The following is a 26963-nucleotide window of genomic DNA, read 5'->3' on the forward strand; positions in this document are numbered from 1 at the left end:
TGTCCTCTAGGCTAGGCTAGCTCTGCAAGTTCATACCGCAAGAATCTCTTTTTCTTTGAAGAGTTCTCCATCATAAACTCCTTTGAACGTGCTCTTTTCCCCTCAAGCACTATCCAGACATTCTCCTTGGTCTCTGCGTCTTCAGAGTTGGCTGTTGTAATGTCGATTTCATATTCTGACAAGAAAGTAAAAATGTGAATATAGTGTATATATGCCTCCATTGGCAAATATGCACTCTCGGCAGTGGATATTACTGCAGCACGTTGATGCAGCGACCACAAACTGCACATAAACACGAGTGTAAAGCTTTAAAACTGAAGCCTGTCTCTCACTTGTCTTGTCACTGAGGTCCAGGATGTCGTTGTTGGCACATGCCAGCTCCCGCATAATCTGACCATCATCCTCGTTTTTGGCCAGCCAACGGTCACAAGGGAAGCGAAAGGTTTGGTTCATGAGCTCATCTTTTACATCAACACTTTCTAAATGCCAGCCAGGAGCAGGGCCTGAAAGCAAGAGGAGCAAATGAAGCTTTTTGTTTTCCGTCCATACTGCTTTTGGCAATATTAACTGTATTAACTCAGGCCTGTATGGAGGCCTAGACTTCAGTTCCTGTCTCTCATAACTTACAAATCACAACAGCTGTCATATATTATTATATTATATTTATGGCTTTTGCTGATTAATATGTCTGCAGTTTAAAGGGATAAATCAAGCTTATTCATACTGGAGAAGTTTTATGTTAGAAGCAGTCGACCACTGAAAATGACCCAGCATGAGTGAATACGTTGCTTAGTTTCTCACTCACCTGTATTATCGTGCCACACTCTGATCTTGGAAAGCTCTCCCAGGCTGAGGATGTCGCTAAAGCGGAACACGTCCATCTGGTTGCGCTCGAATTTGTTCCTGTTGCTGCTCTCCTTCAGTGCTAAAGTGCCAGTGTCCCCGTTCTCCCCAAACACAATCAGGAACACGTTAGCATCTGTGCCTGCACCTGTAAAGCCATATGTGAAAACAGACGTGCGAAATGGAAACCAAACTGCATCGGTACATTTTGGATTTCTTTATGTGAATCAAACATAAAATGTGGTATGTACAAAGATTATGGCACATTTAATATGTTATGTGTTATTTTTTTTCCAATATGTTAAACAATGCAATAAATAGTAATTGTGCTGTAATATTTGCAGTAAATTGCCATATTTTAATTTCTTTCCTGTAAAGGATGTACTAACCTAATTTCTCATAGAAAATCAACTAAATTAATTTGACCAGGGTTGTTTAAATTGTATTTGCTAATACTTGCAAGCTTCATCTACATCAAAATATCTTCGTTGGTATGAAACGTACAGTGAGGAGCAATAAAACGGGACAATTAGATGAAATGTGTTGTTATTTTTGCTGTATTTTCATACATTTGTATTCCAGATAAAATGATGAGCATTAGACTGATGCACTGACTGGTACTTTCCATCAGTGGTGGACAGTAACTGAGTAAATGTAATTCGTTACTGTACTTAAGTAGTTTTTTCGTGTATCTGTACTTTACTTAAGTTTTTTCATTCTGGGCGACTTTTTCCTTTCACTCCACTACATTTCAGAGTCTAATATCCGACTTTTTCCTCCTACATTTTGAGAAATCTGTCGTTCCTTTTGGTTTCTCTGTGTATAAAAACGTAACATGTCAAAACGAAAGAAGCGCAAAGCCAGAGCACCAATCAGGGCACAGCGGTCACTTTGTTCTGAGCTGGTTTTGACCTGTTGGTCATACCGACCCAGTGCAGCACGCGGTTCAACATCAGCGCAGCAGCATAAAACTTTGGGAGCACATGCGTCGACCTAAATGATGAACTAACCTAACTTTGTGTAAATAGAGCACAATATAGAAATATGTCCACATATGCAGTCGTGACTGGCGTGTTTCTTTTTTTTCTGAATTCATACAAACACTTTCATTTTATAGTAAATTAGTTTGGGTTAGTTTATGTTTATGAACAGACGCCTACAGATCAACACAGTAAAGGAAAACTTATTTGTGATCCTGAGTTTAAAGCCAGTTTTTATTCAACTTGTAACTAATTTACAAAGTAATCTTAAACTGAAACTTTGCTTGTGTGTAAAAAGTGATTTCAGAGCCACTCGGTTCTCCCTGATGGAAACTGTTTACCTTCAGTGTTTTGTGCTTATGATCATTTTAATAGACGTCAGCGTCACTAATTAATGACGTTCTATTAAAAGACTGGTTTACCAAGAGAGACGCTGGAGGACTTTCACCTGAAATGAGTTCATGAAGCCAGTCTTGTTATAAAAATGATAACAGGACATCAGAGCCAGAATTACTCTTTTAGTACTTTTACTTTGGATACTTAAGTACATTTGAAGGTAAATACTTTTGTTCTTTTACTCAAGTGGAGGTCTAGAGTTAGGACTTCTACTTTTACTGGAGTAATATTTTACCTTGGGTGTCTCTACTTTAACTCAAGTACATGATTTGTGTAGTTCATCCACCTCTGGTTTCCATTTCTGGGTTCAAGGTTACCAAATAACATAAACTATACAGGAAAAAAGTCATTTGTTGTAAATATGCCATTACACAACAATCAACGTAATTACTATCACGAATTACAGATTCTGATTTCTAGCTTTCTGTAAAAGACATAAAAGAGCTGTGAATGTGGTTGTGGTTATTGGAGTTTGCATTAAGCGTCTTGTTGTGATGTAAAAGGTACAAAATGAAATGAAGACTAGAGCACTGATTAACATCTATGATGGGAAAGCAAGCAGTTTTGATCAGATTAAAGCAAACATCAGTTGCAGAACTGGGCATCCCAAGGTTGAAAGTGACCGTATTCGCCATTCACAGAAACCTTCAAGAGGAGGTACATACACTACAAGATGCAAAACTCTCATCAGCACTAATAAGAAAAGGGCCAGGCTGGAACTCATGACAAAGTTTTAAGATGAGTCAGAAGAGTTTTGAAGCAAAGTTTTGTGGGCAGATGAGGTAGAGATTAATCTTTATCAGAGTGATGGGAAAGGAAAAGAGTGGAGAAAGATCCTCAGCACATCACTAAATCTGATCTTTATTGATGATGTAATGGGTGATTGTAGCAGCTGAATGAATTCTGAAGTGTACACAAAAACCATCCTCCCATGTCCAAACACATGGCTCCACACTCATTGAGTGGAAGTTTATAATGCAGCAAGACAATGAACTGAAACATACTGCACACTTAACCAAGGAGTTTAGCTGAAAGAAGAGGTAAAAAAAACTCCAAGTTGAATGTGTCCTCCTGATCTCTCTCAAACCTAGGACAAACTATAATGAGTGAATAGCAAAGGATGGATCTGATCAAACATCTACTCTTCTTATAATCTATATATATATATCAGCATCACTGAAGAGACAAAAGCAGCTGCCAAGCTTGTTTTTTGTTTTTTTCCCCAGTTTGTTTACAAGTTGCATTAGCCATCCAAGTGATCCAAATGTTCGTAACATTGGCATGAACAAAGACTCACTGCGCATTTTTGTCTGACAACAAATGCAAGAGACTGACATAGAAAATATTGACACTCTTTCTCCAGTCAAGCAATCCGGTCACAAGTATGCATACATGTCACTGTCCACCTATGATAAGATCACTTGCGACAGGTTTAACACCAAATGTTAACAGGGCATGAGATTTAGTCTCAAGGATCATCTTTAGACATTTAGATCTACCTGAAAAAAGTAGCAAAGGTAATTTAAACGCTTGAAACACATGGCATTATTATGATATTATTTTTAGGGGAGTATTATATTATTTTTAGGGTGCTTTTACACATTTTCACAATTCTTGCTAAAACATATGTATAAGATGTAAACAGCTTTACAATTTGACAAATAAAACAATCCCAATTCTTTAAAAATCTCACACCTAACAATGTCAATCTGCTTCATTACAATCCACTTAAATAATGAACCCCTATATTGTATTTTATTATAACAAACAGTGTCATGTAATGATCTGTTTGCCTCTGCTGTGTCTGACCTACCAGAGATGTCACTGGTTTTAACTTGAATGATGTAGGTGGTTTTCTCCACCATCTCCTCGTCATCCTCCACTGCGGGGAGCTCACACACTTTAGTCCTCTTGGGCCCTTTCGTTTTGGACAGCCAGTTCTCGTAGGTGAAAACTGACACCTCCTCTGTGCTCAGGTTCCGCATGATAATCTAGGTCATGTAACAGGACAAGAAGACATTGACAACAATGCAACACAAACCCCAAACACTGTTTATCATCATCCATCTTCAACCAGATTACTGTCTCCAGCCGTAACTCAATGTTCTGACATTTAGGACCAAATGGAACACTACCAGCTTCTGTGTAACTGCTATCAGAGATATGAACGGAAGGTTCTCTGGACTCACGAATGAGAGCAAGCTGTTTCAACTAACCTTGTCAAGGAACCAATCAGGCCGACTTCCCGTCCCATCAATGCGAATTCTTAACTTTTTAAGGGGAGCAATATCATCAATCTCCAAGTTGAATGTGTCCTCCTGATCTCTCTCAAACCTAGGACAAACTATAATGAGTGAATAGCAAAGGATGGATCTGATCAAACATCTACTCTTCTTATAATCTATATATATATATATATATATATATATATATATATGTATACATGCTTATATGCAAGTTAGTAGACTCCTGGTCAAATGACACATTATTGATTTTTAGGTGAACATAATTTAAGGCATGTTCTGTAAATTGTTGGAGACATTTTCTGAATTATATTGAATATAAACCTCCTCTGTGTCCACATCCACAATTTTGACCTGGTCCAAGTACCAATCTGCACCCAGCATGGAATTATCATGGCGAACTTTGATCTTAAAGATCTGGCCCAGGTCCACAGCTTCAATGTTGAACTTATCAACACACACACACACACACACACACACACACACACACACACACACACCCACACACACATACATACACACACACACACACACATATATATATATATATATATATATATATATTTATATAAAATTCTGCCATAACTTTGCACAAGATGACTGTTAAGATGCGTGTTCTCGGTACTTTTACATAGAAAATCAACAAAACATGTAATTGGACCAGAATGCCCCAACTTCTGCATGCAACTTTGCATATTTGTGATATATATATTTATATATACATAAATGATGGTTCATGTCATGTTTTCCAGATATAAAAAACATTTGTTTTATTTTTGATGTTGGTCACGTTTAGCTACTTGTTTGACTGAGTAACTCTTGTACGAGTAAGGTGTAAGGTGTTGGGCCACTACAAGTGCACCTCAGCATATATTCTACAAATCTCCAGAACTGGGAACCCTATTCTTCAAAAAAGATATTCCCTCAGTTGGTTATAAATTGTTTTGATTATGGTAGTCTACAATGCTGTCAAACAAGTCAATCCAAAATCTCCCAATCGAGTTCAGACTTCAGACAATTTAGAAATCATATTTATACATATCATATTTATACACATCAAACTATTCAGTGACCACTAAACTGGGGCAATGTCATGATAACAGAGACCACTCCTGTCAGGATAGAAGTATTTCATCACAGGATAAAGATTATCAGAACACCAACTTGTACTGATTTTCAGTGACCCTTCTATCTAAGAGCACAAGCGGACCAAATTATGACAACAAAATTCCCCACAGCACAACAGAGCCACTGGGCCACCTTGCTGTAGGGGTCAAGCTTTAAGGCCTGTATAGTGCTTTTGGTGTATGCTGGACAGGCACTCGCCCACTTGTGGAGTATAAGGTGACCTGATCATTTTTTCACATCTCTGTGGTTTTCACACCACTGAACTATTAAATGTGCATTCATCTTTGTAATGAGGGGTTTATACACTGCAACCCTACTATAATATCCCTCTCTATGTAGTTCTGGGTGTTCTTGCTGACGCAGTCCTGCTTTGAGATTCTCAGTTGTTCTTCTGTTTGTCCTTACTTAAAGCACTAACGGATGAGCATCACTTTTACTAAAGGTGTGCTTTCAACCATAATTTCCAACCCATTTACTGCTGCCTTTCCTGTAGATACAAATGCAGGTGTCACTTTAGTTACTGTTGTTATTGAAACACTAGCCAGTTGAGCAGTCTTTGTGACTGCCATCTGTGCTCCAGTAATGAATCTTCTTTCAAAGTCACTTAGATGTTTTCCTATTGCCATTTTCATCCAAAATCAAGGGGAACCGGTCCTGCTCATTATTATAATACATGCCACAGAGCATGGTAGGATGTTAATTGCTTAAATGTATCATGCAATACACCTGCCTGGAACCATCTTCACTTATTATGTTTCTATACTCAGGCTTTATTTAGATTTATCCTTTAATTGGTCATCCATCTGAACGCATCCTATATATACACAATTCTGTTATTACGCTGAATCTTTCTAAGTAACTCACTGCATTTGTTAATGAAAAAAGCAGTATGTGTCACCTGTCCCCATTCTTTGGTAGCAGGATCTCCTCCGTACTTCCGTTGGCCCCAAACACTGTTATGAATATGTTGGTGTCTGTCCCCGCGTATTGGGTGTCTCCCGTAACAACAGTAATCTGATAGATGACCTATAGACAGCAAGGCAAAATATCTGTATTTGGATGTACATCTGGATGATACAATCTTCAAACATCAGAAGTCAACTGGAGATGGATGCATGTTTGATCAAAGACTCTGATAACAGTACATCTCAGTCACAGTTATGTATAACATTACATTAATATAGTAAAAAGGCAGAGTGACATGCTGTTTCCTATGAAGAATTCATACTAACCTTTTGAATGATACTGATAGTGGTGGCATCAAGTACGTTGAACACTCTTGCTGTCAGGCCATCTCCCCTATCCTTGGCAAGCCAACTCTTGCACTGGAATATGTACTTGATGCCTTTGGTAGGCACTGCCACAGACAGCTCATCTACAAGCCAGCAGCTCTCTGGAGTAACTCCATTATGGCCTAACTGCAAAAGGAAAAATTGGCAACATGATTCCAAAGAAAACATGTTAAAAAAAAAAAAAAGTTTGTTTGCAATAACCATTTGTAATTCACTCTCTAATCAAGTACAGGTTGCAGCTTTTTAAAAGAAATTAGATATTTGTAACTTTAATTCATTGTATCTGAAAGGCCCTGTGATGGACGAGCGACCTGCCCAGGGTCGCCTAATGACCGCTGTGATAGGCTCCAGTACACCCCTCCCTCAGAAGGATAAGCGACTTAGATAATGTGTATGTGTGTGTTTATCTGAATGGCCATTAATGATAAATCAATCTTACCTCCACCCTCTTAATTTCTCCTACGTCCAAACCATAGCATTCAAAATTCTCCATAGTTTCTGCTGCAAAACATTTCTTTCCTTCTTGAAGGTCGAGCCAGAGCCGGTCTGTTTCAAGATCATTTGGGCCCATTATGATTACATAAACTCGACTGGTGGTACTGGCATCACGGTCCGCCCCTGTTGACACTGTGAAGTGGTATGGGATCACTGTGGAAAAGAATCACATCATTAAAATACAGTGGAAAACAGGGTCACACTTTTTTGATGATTCCACCTGCTTATCTACAGATAGTCAAATTGTTAACACACTATTTGGTGAAATTCAGTTGATTATCAAGAGTGTTTAGGTTAGGAAAGGGAGTAGATGAATATCCCTTAGAGACAAGATGAAATTCCGCAAAACAGCCACAGTGATCCATCAAAATAAAATGCTACAGGTCATTGATGGTAAAGTGAGCAGTGTTTCAAATCGGAATGCCGGAAGCATTTTGGTTCGAGAGCAAAGTAACCAAAACCCCATCTCCAAAAATGTAAATAAATGTAAAAAATAGTAAATAGACACAGAATACATTGGAGAATTCATTTAAACCCCATTTTGAATTTGATGCCAACAACATGTTTCAAAAATAGTGGGACAGGGGCAACAATAGACTGGGAAATTTGTGTAGTGCTAAAGATAAAACACCTGGTGGAACATCTCACAACTGATAAGGTTAACTGGCAACAGGTCAGTAACATGTTTGGGTATAAAAGGTCTTTCAGAAGTAAAGATGTGGGGGAATTCACCTACACAGGCAGCAATTCTATGACAACGTCTCTCAATGTAAAGTACTAAAGAACCTGGTGAAAGTTCTATATCAAGCAAGAACAGGAAAACATTTCACTTTCAAAACTGCAGCAATTGATCTCCTCATTTCCCAGAGTGTTGTTAAAAGAAGAGGTGATGCAACACAGTGGTAAACATGCCCCGTTCCACTTTCTTTTAAAACGCATTGCTTGCATCAAATGAAAATGAGCATTAATTTTTTAAAAATCCATAAAGTTTCTCAGTTTCAACACTTGATAAGTTGTCTTTGTACCATTTTCAATTAAATATAGAGTTTAAAACATTTGCATGTCACTGCGTAATATTTTTATTTACATTCTGCGCAGCATCCCACCTTTTTTGGAAATGGGGTTATATTTTAAAGATGATTTTCATATGATTATGCAAAGGTTACCTGGACCCTCCTCCACAGCCACTGCTTTTTTCTTCTTTTTCTTTTTGTTCATGTTGCTGTCTAGGCTCGGTTTGGCGCTCTGCATGTTTTTCTTTGAGTTCTGAGGGTTCCTTTCACCTTCATACCCCTGAGAAAATGGCAAACACCTCAGATAGATTGTTCGGATAAAGACGGCATTTCTAAAATGAAGAGAACGCAAAGTGGACTTGGAGGAAGCAACTTAAACTTAAATCACCTTGACGAAAAATGTTCTCTCAATACGTTTATCTTCTTTCTTTTTTGACAGCCACCTCTCACATAAGAACATGTAGACCTCATCTGTGTCCACATCCACAATTTCAACCTGGTCCAAGTACCAATCTGCACCCAGCAGGGAATTATCATGCCGAACTTTGATCTTAAAGATCTGGCCCAGGTCCACAGCTTCAATGCTGAACTTATCAACCTGCAATCAAAGGTTGGAAATCAGTAAGTAACTGACGTGCAACAGGTGAACGAGTAAATAAACTGATGCAGTATATAAACAGGATTTCACACTCCTGCACCGAAAAAAGTGATAAAATTGATTTAATTTAAATATGTACATAGTTTCCACATGGACAAAGAATATAACATTAGCACAGGTATTGTCAAAAGTGTGTATGCTGAAATGCATGTATATTTGTAATGTAAATGTATATTTTATCTATCTGCAAATTATGTAAACATTTGAGCCGAGTACTTTCAGCTCAAAGGTTTTTTCAACACAGGGACTTAATGTTTTGCCTACATTTGACATTTCTGCATATGTTTGGGGATTTAAGTGACTAAGTGTTGGATTCACAAAAAAAAAGGCCACATAAATATCCCTATAACTGGAATTACTATTGTAAGTAAGTTTAAGGATAGTTTTAGTCCATACATACTGCTCCTCGCTCAAACTTATTTTTGCTGCTCTCTGATTTGCTGAGTTTGCGTTCTCCTGTGTCTCCAAGGTCTCCATAGATGGTTAGGAACACATTGGCATCTGTACCTGCTCCATACATATCACCTGTTCTCACAGATACCTTATAGGTGTGAGCTGAGGAATGGCAGAAAAAAAGGAAAAAGTACTTATTTTTCATTCCATTTCATTTCATTCCATTACACTTCAAACCACAAACATTTTCCTCAGTTTTAATTCTACTATAAACTCAACTACCAACACTATTCAGCACTCAATTTAGCAACAAAGATCTACTTCATATCATTGTGTCTATGACTTCAAAACAGCTAATGCACAACAATTAATCAAGCACAGCTTGTCTTCATTCACCTTGTTTGTTTTCCATTACTATAAAAAGGTGTTATCACAAAATACGTTTGTTTTTCTGTTTGGGGGAAAAAGGCTAAAACATGAACAAATGTAAATATTGTTTTTTTCTGCATAATTTTAACAATTTAATTAATTAGAAAAATACAACTGAAAGTACAACATGTGCCATAACCCTTGCACAGATCACATTTTATGTTTTATTTGTTTCCAATGTATTAAATTCAGGAATTTAACAGTAAGTGTGCATTAAACTGTGCATATGTATGTTCTCTGCAGAGGATGTATCGCTTATTTTGACTTCAACACACACTGTAATTTGACAAGGGGTGCCCAAACATTTACACGTATGAGTGTCTGCTATTATTTTGGGCATATTCAGCAGTATGTTTGTGTTATTCCTGGTTTAAAGAGTAGATCTTACCAAACAATAATTCCACAGATTTATATTTCAAACTACTGTTAAAAGCACATATTGAATCTCTTTTGGCCCAAAGGTGGTTTATACAACTGAAAGCTAACATCACAAAGCTAACAGTTTATCAGCTGTTCCTTTAATTTTGTAGTTTTTGAAAATGGAAAGACCTAAACAACTTTTTAATTAATATGTGAAGTTGTCACAAACTAACAAGGAAAACATTTTGAAATAGCAGTGTCCCCAAATTTTTGACATGAGGTGTATACACTACACTCACCTGCCACTTTATTAGGTTCAATTGTTTGTTAACGCAAATAGCTAATCAGCCAATCACATGGTTGCAACTCAGTGCATTTAGGCATGTAGAGGTGGTCAAGACAACTTGCTGAAGTGCAGACCGAGCATCAGAACGGGGAAGAAAGGGGATTTAAGTGACTTTGAACGTGGCGTGGTTGTTGGAGCCAGACGGGCTGGTCTGAGTATTTCAGAAACTGCTGATCTACTGGGATTTTCACACACAACCATCTCTAGGGTTTACAGAGAACGGTCCGAAAAAGAGGAAATATCCAGTGAGCGGTCAGTTGTGTGGACGAAAATGCCTTGTTGATGTGAGAGGTCAGAGGAGAATGGGCAGACTGGTTCCAGATGATAGAAAGGCAACAGGAACTCAAATAACCAACCAAAATCTCTGAGGAACGTTTCCAACACCTTGTTGAAAGTGTGCCACAAAGAATTAAGACAGTTCTGAAGGAAAAAGGGGGTCCGACCTTTTACTAGTACCTAATAAAGTGGCTGGTGAGTGTATATCCCTCTTTGTATGTTATCAGGAAAGGAGGACATACTCTCCAGCGCATCATCCACCTCTGTCTCCATGGTCTTCAGTGTGCCGTCTCTCAGGAGCTTCTCTGTGATAATGTCTGAGGGCACCAGCTCTCTCACCGTTTCACTATCATCCTCAGACTTAGCCAGCCACCGCTCACATGGAAAGACGGTAGTCTCTGAGCCCTAAACAGGAATATAATCTTCTGTACAGGTCCCAATCTTGCTAAATTTCCACCAGTTTATTATTGTACGTACACTCCCTGGCCACTTTGTGAGGCCCTTGTGATCTTTTTACATTGACTTCCATTACAAGTTAAGAATGCTATTTTTTTATTTTTCCTGTAAAGTAACCATTTTAGAGATACAAGGTTTTTGTCCAACAGCAACAATATACCTTATATGTATGTTTGTTTGAATATATTCACTTTTGTGAAGACCAGCCACACAGTCTGAGACAATGGCAAATTCAGTTGAATTCAATACTGCTGGCATCTATTTTTAGAAATAAATCCTCTGAGTACCCTTTGTATCCAAGACCCTTTGTTACCTTTCCTTTCCTTAAAAGTCTTCTTATTTCCACTCGGTCTAGATGCCACCCGGGGTTTGTGCCACTGTTGTCGTGCCCAATGCGAATCTTCTCAATTATGTCACCTACATCCTCCAGCTACAAATTCACAGAGTATTGCTTTGTCAAAAACATCAGTGAATTTGCATGATTACATTTTCCAGTGTTAAGAGTTATACGTCTTTGTAAAATCCCATTGATAGACAAAAGACAAAATGACTGGCAGCAAATTTAGTGTACTGTACCTCCACAATGAACATGTCCTCTGCTGCTCTCTCAAAGTACATGCGTCTTTCTCGCTTATTCACACAAAGATACTTCTGAAGAGTGCAGAGTCCTTTCTGTCCATAAAGAACAATAAAGATGTCTGCATCTGTCCCTGCTCCAAAGATATCGCTGGTGAAGACTTTGATCTCATATGGCACAACTGCAGATGGGAAGGAGAAACTGAATGTTGACACACAACATCTTTTCTTCTTTTTTTTTACAATGTCTTTTCCATTAAACACTGTAGGTTCAAAGGTTTGTAGACCCCTGTTCTTCTGAATCCAAGGTTGTTAATAGGGAATTTGTCCCCCCTTTGCTGCAGTAACACCTCTACTCTTCTGGGAAGGCTTTACACTAGATTGCAGCATTGCTGTGAGGATTTGATTGCAGTCAGCCACAGGTGGATTAGTGAGGTCAGGTACTGATGTTGAATGATCAGTTCTGAACCACAAATGCCAGTCTAGCTCATCTCAGAGGTATTGGATGAAGCTCCTTCGTTCCAGAGAATGCAGTTCCACTGCTCCTCAGCCCAATGATCTTAGGCTCTCTAGAGCGTTATGTTTTATTGACAGTGCTTTTCCATGGAGACTTTATAAGCTGTGTGTGCACAGTTGGCACACAATAATTAAATTATATAGGTCAACCTTTAGCGTATATTAGAGCAACCAAATTGGTTAAGAATTTTAATATTCACTGAAGGAAATTTTCATGTGAGGGGTATTCATGTTTCCACTAAATAGTTACATCACTGATACAGAGAACTGCATGCACAATTTAAGATGGATCATTCCTTACATGGAGTGTAGAGCTCAGTCTGCAGTTCAGCTGGGTACAAGTCTCTTACAATCGCCCCATCATCTTCCCCCTTATCTAGCCAGCGGCCACAGGGGAAACGTAGTTTCTGGCCTTGGGAAGGTGCATCAATCTCCACCCAATCCAAGAACCATCCAGATGACCCCCCTGAATGAGAAGCAGGGTGAATAGTATTTTTACTCATTGTTTACATTAAGATTGTTTTGGCAACATGTCATAATTTAATGTGCATTAAAATCATTTGTACTGCATGACGTGCTGCTCAGGAGGCTGGTAAACAAAAAGAAAATCTCTCAATCACTGTCTGGCGAGACTTTCTAGCAGTAAATGAACCTGTCTGTATTACACCTGGGTTTGAGCGATAACAGAGCGATTTGCTTCCTTTCTTTGCAGACAGTTTAATGCTTGACAAAGAGAGGCTCTAAATGGACCCTTTAAGAGCTCCATCGACAACTAATCAAACATGAATAGCGGGACCAAGTTCCTGTAAGGTTGCCAGGCAACTTGATACTTGACAGGTTGTCTTTGCTAGCAGCTTTTAGAAGCAGCCGACTGCATCCTGTTGGCACAAAGCCTCATTCAGTCGTCCCTGTCACCGTGTCTCAGTTCAGCATTTATTGAACCTTCGCTTTCACGAAATCTCCTTGAAATTCAACATCTTCCATTTATTTTTTTCAGGTTTAGTGCTGCCAAGGCCTACCTGAGTTGTCATGCCCAATTCTGAGCTTCTGAAGGTCTCCCAGATCAACGGCCTCCACAGTGAACTCGTCAATCATTCCCTGCTCAAACTTATTCTTGTGAGATTTGCAGGCCTTCAGGTTAATTATTCCTACAGCATTCACAAAAGAGCAGGCAGTACGTCAAAAAAGTGGCAATCATTTACAATCGAAATGATGAAGTCTGAGCACTGAATTGTGAATTTTAACCTGTGTCATCGTACTCTCCATAAAGAATGGCAAAAACATTGGCATCGGTTCCAGCATATTTCTTCTCCCCAGTTTTTATCCTCAGCGTGTATGTTGTTGACATGGCTGCAGAAGAGTGATGTACATTTGTGAGACATTACACATTCCCCTGAAAAATCACCCCCTCTAATAGTGTGCAGTTTTTTAAAGGAACACTCTGGCCAAAGAGAAAAACAATTAACCATTGTAACATATGCTGCAAACGTGCATATTCCCATCTTACAATACTGCCACAGCAGTCTCTAGAGCAAGGCTTCCCAAAGCGTGGTCCATGGGCCAGTGGTGGACAGAGAGGACCTTTGATTTTGTCTGTCGGACGCTACTCTAACCCCATAAAATATAACATATAAAATGTATTTTATATTTATATAAATTATAATATATTATAGCCTAGGAAACCCCATTTCTGATGATTTCTGACTAATGCTAGCTTGGTTGTATTTAGCCTGTAGTTTAGTGGCAAAGTCAAAATTCAAGACGGTTTGAGCACCGCAGGGATTTGCAATAGTTGTATGGTTTATTTGCATAATGCATGCTGATTATTGTAGTGACAGAACACTGATGAATGAAAACATGCAAACAATTTAAAATTGTGAAGTCTGTCAAACCAACGAGGCCGAGGGATATAATGCTGTGCTTAAAAATACAGCATAACATGACACATAACACATTAACTCTAGCTTTAGGTTGAAATGTCCCTTTAAATACAATAATATTATGAATAGTTAACACAGAATTTGCCATAATTGGCTCCACTGATCATACAATGCATCATAAACATTTTCTTCACCTTTCTGCTCGAGCCCTAAAGTAGCTCCTGAGTCCTCTTCATCCTCATCCTTCTTCATGAAAGCCTCATCCACAGGCACCAGCTCTCTGGCAATCTGCCCATCATCTTCATCTATAGCCAGCCAGCGGTTACATGGGAAGTAGTACCTGCATTGAGATTCAATGTGAATGCCTACATAGGTCCTACTGTGTCGAAAGCAACTGTAACCATTTTGTCTTTCACTCACGTGGTGTCGTCCTTGGTGTCTACAATCTCAACTCGGTCCAAGAACCAGGCAGAGTGGGAGTGGCTGTTGTCGTGGCGGATCCGTAGCTTCTTCAAAGGCCCCAGTTCAACTGCTGTTATGGAGAACACGTCTTCCTGCAGCACATAAGCAACTGAGTCGTTTAGTTGGATCATGATGCCATTAGAATTATAATTAGTAACTGCATAATTAATTATTTAGTAATCTAATATTGATCATTTTTTTACATTTCATTCACCTTTTAAAAAAAGCTAAACAATAAAATGAGCTTAACAGAACAAGGCCACACACTATATGGCCAGAAGTATGTGGACACAAATCCTAAATATTGAGTTCTGATGTTTCAGCTACATCCATTGCTAACAAATGTATAACATTAAGCACATAGCCACACAATCTCCATAGGTTAACACTGGTAGTGTAATGACTGGTAGTGTAATGACTTCAAATGTTACACTATCACAGGATGCCACCTTTGCCACAAGTCATTTCATGAAATCCATGCACTGCTAGATCTGCCCCAGTCATCTGTAAGTGCTGTTACTGTGAAATGGAAGTGTCTAGAGGCAACAACAGCTCAGTCATGAAGAAGTAGACCATGCAAACTCACAGAGTGGGGCTACCGAGTGCTGAAGCACGTAGAAACCGCCCATCCTCTGTTGCATTGCTCACTACAGAATTCCAAACTACCTTTGGAAGCAACATTAGCACAAGAACTGTGCATCATTTGCTTCATGAAATGAGCTTGCATGGCCGAGTAGCTGCACACAAGCCTAAGACATCTACTGCAGTGGTGTAAAGCATGTCGCCACTGGACTCTGGAGCAGTGGAAACATATTCTCTGGAATGATGAATCATGCAGTCTGATGGATGAATTTGGGTGTGGAAGATCCTAGAAGAATGCTACCTATCGAAATGCATAGTGCCAACAGGAAAATTTTGTTAGTGGAGGGATAATGGTCTAGGGCTGTTATTTCAGGGGTGGGGTTGGCCTCTTCGTTACAGTGTAGGGAAATGTTAATGCTACAGTATACAAAAAGATTTTAGACAAGAATATGTAGCCAACTTTTTGCTGAGCATTTGGGGAAGGCCCATTCATGTTCCAGCATGACCACTGCATAAAGCAAGGTTCATAAAGACATGGTTTGACAAGTTTGGTGTAGAGGAGCTCCTGACCGGTACCTCACTGAATATCTCTGGGATAAAACTGAATGCAGATTGCCAGCCAGGATGTTAATCCAACAACAGTGCCTGACTTAATTACAACAGGCACACTCCAAATTCTTGTGAAAAGCCTTCCCTGAAGAGTGGAGACTGTTATAGCAGTGAAGATTGTGTGGGGGACGGTGTTCAACAAACTCCTAAATGTGACGGTCAGGTGTCCACATACTTTAGGCCATATTATACCCTGTTTAGACTTTCAAATCCAAAATACATTCACATTTACATTTACAGCATTTAGCAGACGCTCTTATCCAGAGCGACTTACAAGAAGTGAAAAATACTTTACTGGAAAGCAAACAAACTAGAAAGACTGTATAATACTTAATTAAAAACAAATGAAATTAAACTGAAATGAAAAAACACTGTGTGGCAAAAATGCATAAGGATGCCAAGCAATCTCTTTCTTACTGTAACAGAGATCAGAAAAGGATGGTTAAAATTAGCATTTTAATGAGGCAAGTTTCCAATTAGTCATTGGGATCAGAGGTATTCATTGAGATTGTGGTTAATCATTTATTAATCAGTCAGTACAAACTGTGAACCAGTGATCTACAGCTGGGCTCCTGGAGACACCCAGCCATTGTAGTGTTCTCCTTGTTCAAACACACCTGATCCAATTAATCAGGTAATAAAGCTTTTCCTGAGTTGAGTGTTAGAGCAAGGAAAACGCTAAGGTATTCGAGGAACCGCTGCTTTCAACATACACTCGCCAGCCACTTTATTAGGTACTTTCTAGGAAAAGGCTGGACCCCCTTTTGCCGTCAGAACTGCCTTAATTCTTCAACATCACTTTCAACAAGGTGTTGGAAACATTCCTCAGAGATTTTGGTTGGTTATTTGAGTTCCTGTTGTCTTCCTATCATCTGGAACCAGTCCAACAAGACATTTTCGTCCACACAACCGCCGCTCACTGGATGTTTCCTCTTTTTCGGACCGTTCTCTGTAAACCCTAGAGATGGTTGAGCGTGAAAATCCCAGTAGATCAGCAGTTTCTGAAATACTCAGACCAGCCCGTCTGGCACCAACAACCACGCCACGTTCAAAGTCACTTAAATCCCCTTTCTTCCCCATTCTGATGCTCGGTCTGCACTTCAGCAAGTTCTCTTGACCACCTCTACATGCCTAAATGCATTGAGTTGCAGCCATGTGATTGGCTGATTAACTATTTGGGTTAATAAGCAAGTGAACAGTGTACCTAATAAAGTGGCCAGTGAGTGTATGTTGCTGTCTGCATGCCTTGACAACTTCACAAATGGCTGTCAGATTAGAAGTGCGGAAGAGACCTGATTCAGAGACCATGTTTAATGCGTGACATCAATTATTGATCGTCTCACATTAACAGATGAGTAAGAGTATACCAGAACATCTACTTTGAATAACAGGAGGGACTTGATCAGGTTCCCCGGTCTCTTCCTGTTGATTAGAGGTCAGTCTCATAGTGATTGCAACTCATCTCCGAGTCAGCTATAGCCAACATTAAGGGCATCACGTAATCTGAGTCCCACTCACCTGGCCGCGCTCAAATTTGTTGACATTGTTGGATTTCTTCAGGGGGCGCTCCCCAGTGTCGCCTTTCTCTCCGTAGATGTTGATGTAAACATGGGCGTCTGTTCCAGCACCCAGCATGTTCCCCGTGAACACACTCACCTCGTACGTGTTCTCTTAGAGAGGAAACAGTGAAAAGTCATTTGCCTCCACGAATTGGCTGCACTCTTAAAAACACAGTCTCCTAAAGGGTTCTGGCTTGGGTGTTCAGCTCCAGTGGACGTTTAACTGGTACACAACCTTCACATTATGCAGAGGTTCTTTAAACTTTAAAAGGTTATCAACACTCGCGCCTGTACGGTCGTGCTGTGTGACACAGCTGATAGTCCTACTGAAATACTCTCACAGCTGAATAAGACAACAGGCTAAAGATGATTTAAGTAGCTTAAGCCACTGTTCATTCTGGAATAGGCCTAATGCTGCATAACTAAAACGCCAAAGAAAGACACTTTTCTTATTGTTTTATCACCTCCCAAGCTTATGAACTCAATGTGTTTGTGTTTCTGTCTTCCTGTGCAGAGTCTGAGTGAAGCTGCTATAAGAGAGTTAACCTAGTTGGTTAGTTAAGTGAGATTTTATAAACTGTTGTTAACACCAACACGTTTCACGATATTCAGTACTATTAGTTGCTAACAACGTGCAGATGTTTGTCTCAGAAAAGTATCTCGCTGAAACAGCAGTCTTAGTTACAGAGGTGGACGAAGTACACAAATCATGTACTTGAGTTAAAGTAGAGACACCCAAGGTAAAATATTACTCCAGTAAAAGTAGAAGTCCTTACTCTAGAACTCCACTTGAATAAAAGTACAAAAGTATTTGCCTTCAAATGTACTTAAGTATCAAAATAAAAGTACTAAAAGAGTAATTCTGGCTCTGATGTCCTGTTATCATTTTTATAACAAGACTGGCTTCATGAACTCATTTCAGGTGAAAGTCCTCCAGCGTCTCTCTTGGTAAACCAGTCTTTTAATAGAGCGTCATTAATTAGTGACGCTGACGTCTATTAAAATGATCATAAGCACAAAACACTGAAGGTAAACAGTTTCCATCAGGGAGAACCGAGTGGCTCTGAAATCACTTTTTACACACAAGCAAAGTTTCAGTTTAAGATTACTTTGTAAATTAGTTACAAGTTGAATAAAAACTGGCTTTAAACTCAGGATCACAAATAAGTTTTCCTTTACTGTGTTGATCTGTAGGCGTCTGTTCATAAACACAAACTAACCCAAACTAATTTACTATAAAATGAAAGTGTTCGTATGAATTCAGAAAAAAAGAAACGCGCCAGTCACGACTGCATATGTGGACATATTTCTATATTGTGCTCTATTTACACAAAGTTAGGTTAGTTCATCATTTAGGTGACGCATGTGCTCCCAAAGTTTTACGCTGCTGCGCTGACGTTGAACCGCGTGCTGCACTGGGTCGGTATGACCAACAGGTCAAAACAAGCTCAGAACAAAGTGACTGCTGTGCCCTGATTGGTGCTCTGGCTTTGCGCTTCTTTTGTTTTGACATATTACGTTTTTTTACACAAAAAAAGAAAAGGAACAACAGATTTCTCAAAATGTAGTGGAGTAAAAAGTCAGATATGAAATGCAGTGGAGTGAAAGTAAAAAGTCGCCCAGAATGGAAAAACTTAAGTAAAGTACAGATACATGAAAAAACTACTTAAGTACAGTAACAAATTACTTTTTGGTCCGTTTGGTATATTAGTAGTTGCTGATTAATACATTGTTGAGAAGACAAGATAAAATTGAAAAGGTGGAAGTTGGGCTAAAGTGGATAAATGGCTGGACAGATAAATAAAAGGCTGTAATACTTTTCTTTACCCTCCAGCTCCTCGCTGTCCTCAGGCAGAAGCTCCACAACCAGTTCCCCATCCTCCTCATCCTCAGCCAGCCAGCGATCGCAGGGGAAGGAAAGTGTCTTCACTACCTCCTGCATCACTTCATCGCCTCCCTCCTCATCCTCATCTTCCTCCTTCTTTTTCTTCTTCTTGTTTTTCTTCTTATCCTCCTTCTTCTCTTTCTTTACCATGGCCATGACCAGGTACTTTATGTCTACCTTGTCCAAATACCACCCAGCGCCAATTCCTGATCCATCGTGGCCAATGCGGATCTTGAAGATCTGCCCCACATCTTTAGCCTCAGTCTGTTATAAAAAAAAAGGCAAAAAGCATCTCAAGGTTTGCACTTCATTATCAAAGGATAATGATTCATTTCACAGTGGGTTAATAATCCAGACAGTATAGATGGCATTTTCTATTATTATCTGTGTATGTGTGAAAAGTAATTACAGTCATTTGCACTGGTAGAGTGGTTATTAGGAATAATAGGTTTGTAGCAGAGAAAATAGACTGAACAAAGTCTGACTACACATAAACTAAATAAGCTAAACATGGACAAAATAGACAATCTCCAGTCAAAGTGAGATGGGAGGAAAAAAGTTTCACTGAGTACGCAGCAGCTAGCACCAAAATCCTGTGGTTTGATCTGGTTTTCATAATTCATTGAAGGGGAATTCTACCATTTTCCAAATTACTGCATGATTGAATCATTAACATGTAACCTATAAACTCCCTGACAGAAAGCTATTGCATGAAATGGTTGCGAATAAAGGTGGCACGGTGGCGTGGTGGGTAGCGCTGTTGCCTCACAGCGAGGAGGGCCTGGGTTCTGTTCCCTGGCCGTGTGGAGTTTGCATGTTCTCCCCGTGTCTGCGTGGGTTTCCTCTGGGTTCTCTGGGTTTCCTCCCACAGTCCAAAGACATGCAGTCAGGCCAATTGGACATGCTACATTGCCCCTGGGTGTGTGAGTGATTGTGTCTGTCTGCCCTCTGATGGACTGTTGACCTGTCCAGGGTGTATCCTGCCTTCTGCCCGATGACCGCTGGGATAGGCTCCAGGAGCCTCATTCCCCTTTAAATTTTATAGAAATATCAAGATATTTTGCTTTGCTGTTAATAGGGTCTTTAGTATCAGTACTTTACTATTTTTATCCCAGTAAATTCAAAAGCAGACTGAAAGAGCTTCTATTCCCATCACCACTAATGTCATTTTGGACAATGATCATAGAATCTGCAGTTTTTCAATACGTTAAATTATCTCTTCAGTTCTCCACTTTTAAGTATGTGCTCATTTGTTTCAGTCACTTTAGCCTAGACAATTGTCACCTCAGACCTCATCCGTTTGTCTCCATGGCAATTTTGCTGTGTTATCGCCATACCACCCTGCGAACTGAGACACCTGGACTGGGATGCCAAGCAGGGCGCCTTCTTCAGGCCCCTTCTCTCCCACCCCCCCCCTCCCCTCCCTCCTTCCCTCCTACCCCTCCCCCTTCCCAACGCCTTCGCCGCTTTTACCCCCCCCCCGGTATAGTATGACGGGTCTGTTGATCAGCGCAGGATTAATGGTTGCAGATCCGGATGGCCGCTTATTGTGCTGGGTTTGTCTGCACCCACCCGCCCCATCTCCGTTGCAAGTCATGGACTCTGTGTGTGGAACTGTGTGCTAATGCTGAGGTGTTTTTTTCTCTCTGTTCCCAGACTGAGTTTCCTTAGGAGTTTCCTAGGGTTGGTCTCCTCCCTCACCCAATGTATTCCGTTTTCTCTGTAGTTTTCCATTATTCCTGTCTTCCTGTCTTGTCTCCCCCCCTTGTCATATTGTATGTGCTCGGACGGTTTGATCAAAATTCCGCTGGTTACTTTGGTGACTATGTGACAATAAAGGCTTCATCATCATCATCATCATCAAGAAGCATTGTACAATATTTAAAGGTAATTGTAAAACAAAGCCAAATACAGTACAAAGGAATCACTGGCTAGTACTGTCATAAAATATTAGTTCTTACCTTGAATATATCAGTAGTTCCTCTTTCAAAGCTATTTGACCTGCTTATCAAAGTTATGAATTCTGTCTTTCCTTGGTCTCCATATATTTGAATGAAAACATTGGCATTGGTTCCTGCAGCCCAAACATCTCCTGTCACCACGGTAATCTCATAATTTTTTACTGGGAAAAACAAGTAACACAGTTCTGGTTATTCTTAAAGAATAAACAAATACAACATGGTCCAGAGACATCACATATTACACAAAGTAAGTGAGTACATTCTTCTACATCCAGTATTTCACTTGGGTAGATCTCCACTTCGGTTTTGCCATCAGCCTCATCTTCAGAGAGCCAGCGATGACTGGGGAACATGTAGTGTTTGCCATGGTTGGGGACCATGATTTGCACACTGTCCAGAAACCAGCCTGCTCTCATCCCTTCGTTAGTGTGGCCAATCATCAGACGGTTGATCTGGGTTCAGTAAAACGAGTCACTGTTTAATGAATGATTAAAAAATAGGTCGCTCTTATATTGGTATTGTCAAGCAGTCGCACTGCCACTAAAAGATACGCACTTGTCCAATGTCTAATGTGTTAACGGTGAAGATGTCCACCCGCCCTGTTTCAAAGTAGTTCCCCAGGTTATTGTCAGAGACGACCAGCATCATTCTGCTGGTGTCACCCTTCTCCCCATAAAGCTTCACAAAGACCCTGGAATCGGAGCTGCCACCGCTGATGTTGCCGGTCTTCACTGCGATATGATAGCTGACATCTGAAAAACAAAACTTTCAGAGCTGATAAGCAAATTTCATCTGTTGCAATGGTAATATCATTTTGATTTCTTAAACCATGTAAAAATTTCCTATTATTAATCTTTTGCTTCATTTTCACTCAGTGTATGTCTATTTTCAGTGTAGTTCTAAGGCAGTACCATCGGTACCATAGGAAGGCCCTGGCACACTGTCCATGTCTGCTCTTATGATTAGTAATCCACTGCCACATGCCCATTTAACACAGCAGTGCTTGAAAGAGACTCTATTAAAGAACCACTTAGATCGGTTTATTTATTATCACCTTCCTTAGTGACAGTTAGGGACCCTGGCACTCTTCCTTACATCATTTTGATCAGTGCATAATATTATTTTAAACTTACCCACTTAGTGTCAGTTTCCCAGACACAGAGTAAGCCTAGTCCTGGGTTACACAGCATGTTAAGTGGTGATTCTCCATCAGAAGGAATATATTGTCCAGGACTAGACTTAATCCTTGTCTGGTAAGCTGACCCTAAGTCCCAGTTAACACTTGGCAGTAACATGGATGATCTGAACATAATTGGACAATACTAAGTACAGGTGTGAAGGTTGTAAAGTACACTATATTGCCAAAAGTATTCGCTTATCTGCCTTCACAGGCATATAACATTGAGTGAGATTCCATTCTTAGTCCATAGGGTTTAATACGATGTTGGCCCACCCTTTGCAGCTATAACAGCTTCAACTCTTCTGGGAAGGCTTTCTACAAGGGTTAGGACTATGTTTATGGGAATTTTTGACCATCCTTCCAGAAGCGCATTTGTGAAGTCAGACGCTGATGAAGAAGAAGGCCTGGCTCACAGTCTCCGCTCTAATTTATCCCAAAGGTGTTCTATTAGGTTGAGGTTAGGACTCTGTGCAGGCCAGTCAAGTTCATCAACACCAAACTCAACAATGCAGTCAGACAAGTACCCGTCTCCTGGCTACCGCCAAACCCAGACTTGTCAATTGGATTTCCAGATGGAGAAGCGTGATTGGTCACTCCAGAGAACACGTCTCCACTGCTCTAGAGTCCAGTGGCGGCGCTTTACACCACTGCATTCCACGCTTTGCATTGCACTTGGTGATGTAAGACTTGGATGCAGCTGCTCGGCCATGGAAACCCATTCCATGAAGCTCTCTACACTGTTCTTGAGCTCTTTTGAAGGCCACATGAAGTTTGGAGGTCTGTAGTGATTGACTCTGCAGAAGGTTTGTGACCTCTGCGCACTATGCTCCTCGGCATCCACTGACCCTGCTCTGTCATTTTAAGTGGCCGACCATTTTGTGGCTGAATTGCTGTCGTTCCCAATCACTTCCACTTTGACACTGACAATCCCACTGACAGTTCACTGTGGAATATTTAGTAGTGAGGAAATTTCACGACTGGATTTGTAGCACAGGTGGCGTCCAATCACCACGTACCACGTGGGAATTCCAGTACCACGCTGGAATTCCCTGAGCTCCTGAGAGCGACCCATTCTTTTACTAATGTCTGTAGAAGCAGTCTGCAGGCCTAGGGGCTCGGCTTTATACACCTGTGGCCATGGAAATGATTGGAACACCTGAATTCAATGATTTGGATGGGTGAGTGAATAATTTTGGAAATATAGTGTATGCCTCAGAGACACGTTACGATCAAAACCACCTTTCAAGGTGGGCAGGGACACACATAGCATTTTGTGGTGTTAATGCTAATACATCTTGATGTATGTTTGACAGCGCTGAAGGACAACCTTAAATGCAAAAGACTGACATAGAAAATAGTCATAAGTATGCATACATCTCACTGTCCACCTATGATAAGATCACTTGAGACAGATTTAACACCAAATGTTAACAGGGCATGAGATTTGTTTTCCTGGGCCCAGACTAAGTTTAATACTAGACTTAAAAGGCTTTTCAATGATCAGTCAATATTGCTGTTACAATTCGATCATAGACTAGGCTTCATCCATGGCCATAAAACCAGGCCAAAAACAACATGTAACATTTAACAGAATGGAACAGAAGCACTAGGACAGACACTTACTAAAGAGTCTCTGTCCATCAGCCAATGGAACTAACTCCCGAACAATCTGGCCATCGTCCTCATTACGGTCAAGCCATCTGAATTGATAAAGGGAGACTGTATTGTGAGAAACTGAAATTAAATTCCTTCACGCCTTACAAATAATGATATCGCTATAACAAAAAATGCACTACTGACCTGTTACATGGGAATTCTACAGCTTGAGATTCAGTCTGCCCTTCCTCCCTGACTACCACTTTATCTAGAAACCAACCACAACCTCCTCCTCGCCCATCATGGCCAATCCGTACTCTGCGCACCTGCCCAATGGACACGGCTTCAATTATGAACTCATCAGCCTGTGGATGATCACAGATACAAAATCTTAAACGTATGAATGCAGAGCCTTTCCCAGATGTTCAGATTAATAGTGCTACTTACATTGCCCTTCTCAAACTTGTTGACATTGTTCTTGCAGTTGATTAAGGTGCGGTCACCCGAGTCTCCTAAATCACCAATCAGGCAAAGGAAGACTGAGGCATCGGTCCCACTTCCACTGACAGTTCCAGTGTAGACTGTAACTCGATACTTTATGACTGCAACACAATAATCAAATTTGTTGTCCGCAATTTTTAAAAGAATATTTAAAATATTTTTATATATTATTTTTAATATAATATATAATATTAATATTGGATTGGTAGCACAAATGCTTTTTGACTAAATGGCACTTACTTTATGTTCTCATGGCAGTGAAATAATTGAGCTATTTAACTGAGGGTGTTTGGACATTTTTTTCCCTGTGCATGTCAAACAAATGCAGACCCTTCTGTATAGGCCCACAAACCAGCTCCCAAGGTGGCCTCAGGACAGTTCATTTGTGTTTCCTTTTGAAGTCTGATTGTGAAAGCAGTTCACTTGTACAATATTCCAATATTCCAAACTATTCAGTTAAATTTCATACCAGAAATAAAACCTCTGTAAGCATTGCCATAAGTGTCTTATCACTTGTATACAATTATGTGTCACGGTTGACTACTCCCACTACTCCATGTGCCCCTTTGTTTTGATCTTCCATGTGCATTTGTTTTGGATTTCTAGTCCTGCCCCCTCGTTTCATGACCCCACCCCTGATTGTCTCCACCTGTGTTTGCACCTGTCCCTCGTTACCCTTATGTATTTAAGTCCTGTGTTTTCCCCTGTCTGGTTACCGGTCTTTCTCATTCAGGTTCACCTTAACAGAACTGTGTTAGAGTAACTTAAAAAGTTAAAACTGCATGTGAAAACACCTTAACAAACAATGGACGTTTGTACCCAATACTGTAGGATATACTGATATCTATAAATGTTTGAGATCAGTTGACTGATCAGCTACATTTGCAAAGTAGCTCCTTTAAAAAACATTTGGGCATCTTGCCTGTCAATGGCTCTTGGATAAGATCCCCCATGGCAGGAAGCTCCCTGACAACTTCGTTGTCATCTTCATTTGTATCTAGCCAACGCTCACAAGGAAATTTGAATTTCTCCTTTGTCAACGTCTTCATCAGTGTCACCTTTGGAGACATAAACCAATGTTTAATCACATGCCAGAAACACAATCATGAAAAAGAAATGCAAAAAATAAACTCCACATTTTCTTACATGGCTTAGATGCCAGCCTGCAAACGGATGTCTCTTCTCATGCCAAACTCTCAGTTTTGTCAGCTTTCCAAGATCAGGAAGTTCGATCTGGAGGCATTAATAAAAACTGAATCCACCGCTGGAAATGAACAGAAATGATGCGTGTCTCCTATTTGTGAAATGACAAAGATTTGTGCTTCTAAAACACTGTAATTACCATGAACTTATCAAGCTGACCCTGCTCAAAATTGTCTGTTTTGTTGTCCAGCCTCATCTCATCAGACTTGCCCTTTTCTCCATAGATCTGAAGAAGGACAGAGGCATCTGTGCCTGCTCCGGAAAGATCAGACGTCCATATCCACAGAGACCATGGATGTTCTGAGGAACAGGAGAACATCATCTCAGCCCCAGTTCAGGTGAGGCATGAACCAGACTCTCAGAGGAACTGTCCATCTAGGTTAAATTATTGCATATAGTTTAATTTAAGTTTGAGCATCAAGATTACTCACTTTTCTGTCTTTTCTGTCGCAGTGAAACCATCTCATACAACTCTCTCTCAACCAGTCCATCTCCCTCTTGCTCATCCAGCCACTTTGAACAAGGAAAGGTCTGCTCAATGCCAGTGAAGGGGCAGGAGACTACTACCTGAAGCAAAACAGGCATGATCATTAGTGCTCTGCACAGTGAATCCTATATCAGACCCATGGAATAAGAAACCATGAAGGCAATGACAATAAGGACACAAAGCCACTAGTTGGTGAGAAAAACTCTTGTTAACAACAGAAGTGGAATTAATATGGATTTAGCTTCAAAATTAAGCTCGTCACACTAAATATCGTCCTTCTCATGAAGAGGGAAAGACAGAATGTCTCACCTTATCACAGTACCACCCTGCATTAACCCCTCCATTGTCATGGCCAATAGTGACACGACTGAGAGGGCTCAGGAGAGCCGCGATCTCTATATTAAAGATGTCTGTGAGCCCGCGTTCAAATTTTCCTCCCTCTAAGAAGATCTTTCCACTGTTCTTTAAGCCTTTGGAGCCATGCATGATCATGTGGATTTTGGAGTTGGTACCAGCTCCCCTGATGTTCCCTGTCACCACCTGTATGTTGTAAACAATGCCTGCAAGATAGGGTTACAGGCATTGCAATCAGATTCTCTTAAACTTGAGACAGGTCTCAATCCCCTGAAAAAATCTATAACACAAAGAAAGTGTGGTG

The 26963-nt window shown here is 40.2% G+C and overlaps 1 protein-coding gene across 1 annotated transcript in view; it reads right to left on the minus strand.

Moving 5' to 3' along the window:
* loxhd1b (lipoxygenase homology domains 1b) overlaps positions 1–26963 on the minus strand; it is a 35465-nt gene that overhangs the window by 1832 nt on the left and 6670 nt on the right. Inside the window, exons 8-39 of the mRNA XM_037535635.1 lie at positions 26615–26865; positions 26250–26385; positions 25958–26118; positions 25762–25848; positions 25538–25673; positions 24562–24716; positions 24319–24479; positions 24142–24218; positions 21894–22090; positions 21598–21790; positions 21339–21499; positions 19320–19641; positions 17452–17603; positions 14701–14834; positions 14475–14620; positions 13646–13750; positions 13420–13548; positions 12702–12866; positions 11885–12066; positions 11622–11738; positions 11095–11257; positions 9449–9603; positions 8779–8988; positions 8544–8670; positions 7322–7530; positions 6823–7008; positions 6489–6616; positions 4436–4553; positions 4033–4210; positions 806–991; positions 333–503; positions 37–175 (exon numbers count right to left, since the gene is read on the minus strand). Of these exons, the coding sequence (XP_037391532.1) occupies positions 37–175; positions 333–503; positions 806–991; positions 4033–4210; positions 4436–4553; positions 6489–6616; positions 6823–7008; positions 7322–7530; positions 8544–8670; positions 8779–8988; positions 9449–9603; positions 11095–11257; positions 11622–11738; positions 11885–12066; positions 12702–12866; positions 13420–13548; positions 13646–13750; positions 14475–14620; positions 14701–14834; positions 17452–17603; positions 19320–19641; positions 21339–21499; positions 21598–21790; positions 21894–22090; positions 24142–24218; positions 24319–24479; positions 24562–24716; positions 25538–25673; positions 25762–25848; positions 25958–26118; positions 26250–26385; positions 26615–26865 (5137 nt within the window). The remainder of the gene's footprint in view (positions 1–36; positions 176–332; positions 504–805; positions 992–4032; positions 4211–4435; positions 4554–6488; positions 6617–6822; positions 7009–7321; positions 7531–8543; positions 8671–8778; positions 8989–9448; positions 9604–11094; positions 11258–11621; positions 11739–11884; positions 12067–12701; positions 12867–13419; positions 13549–13645; positions 13751–14474; positions 14621–14700; positions 14835–17451; positions 17604–19319; positions 19642–21338; positions 21500–21597; positions 21791–21893; positions 22091–24141; positions 24219–24318; positions 24480–24561; positions 24717–25537; positions 25674–25761; positions 25849–25957; positions 26119–26249; positions 26386–26614; positions 26866–26963) is intronic.

Source organism: Pygocentrus nattereri, chromosome 28, assembly GCF_015220715.1.
Source record: "Pygocentrus nattereri isolate fPygNat1 chromosome 28, fPygNat1.pri, whole genome shotgun sequence".
NCBI classification, from domain to species: Eukaryota; Metazoa; Chordata; class Actinopteri; order Characiformes; family Serrasalmidae; genus Pygocentrus; species Pygocentrus nattereri.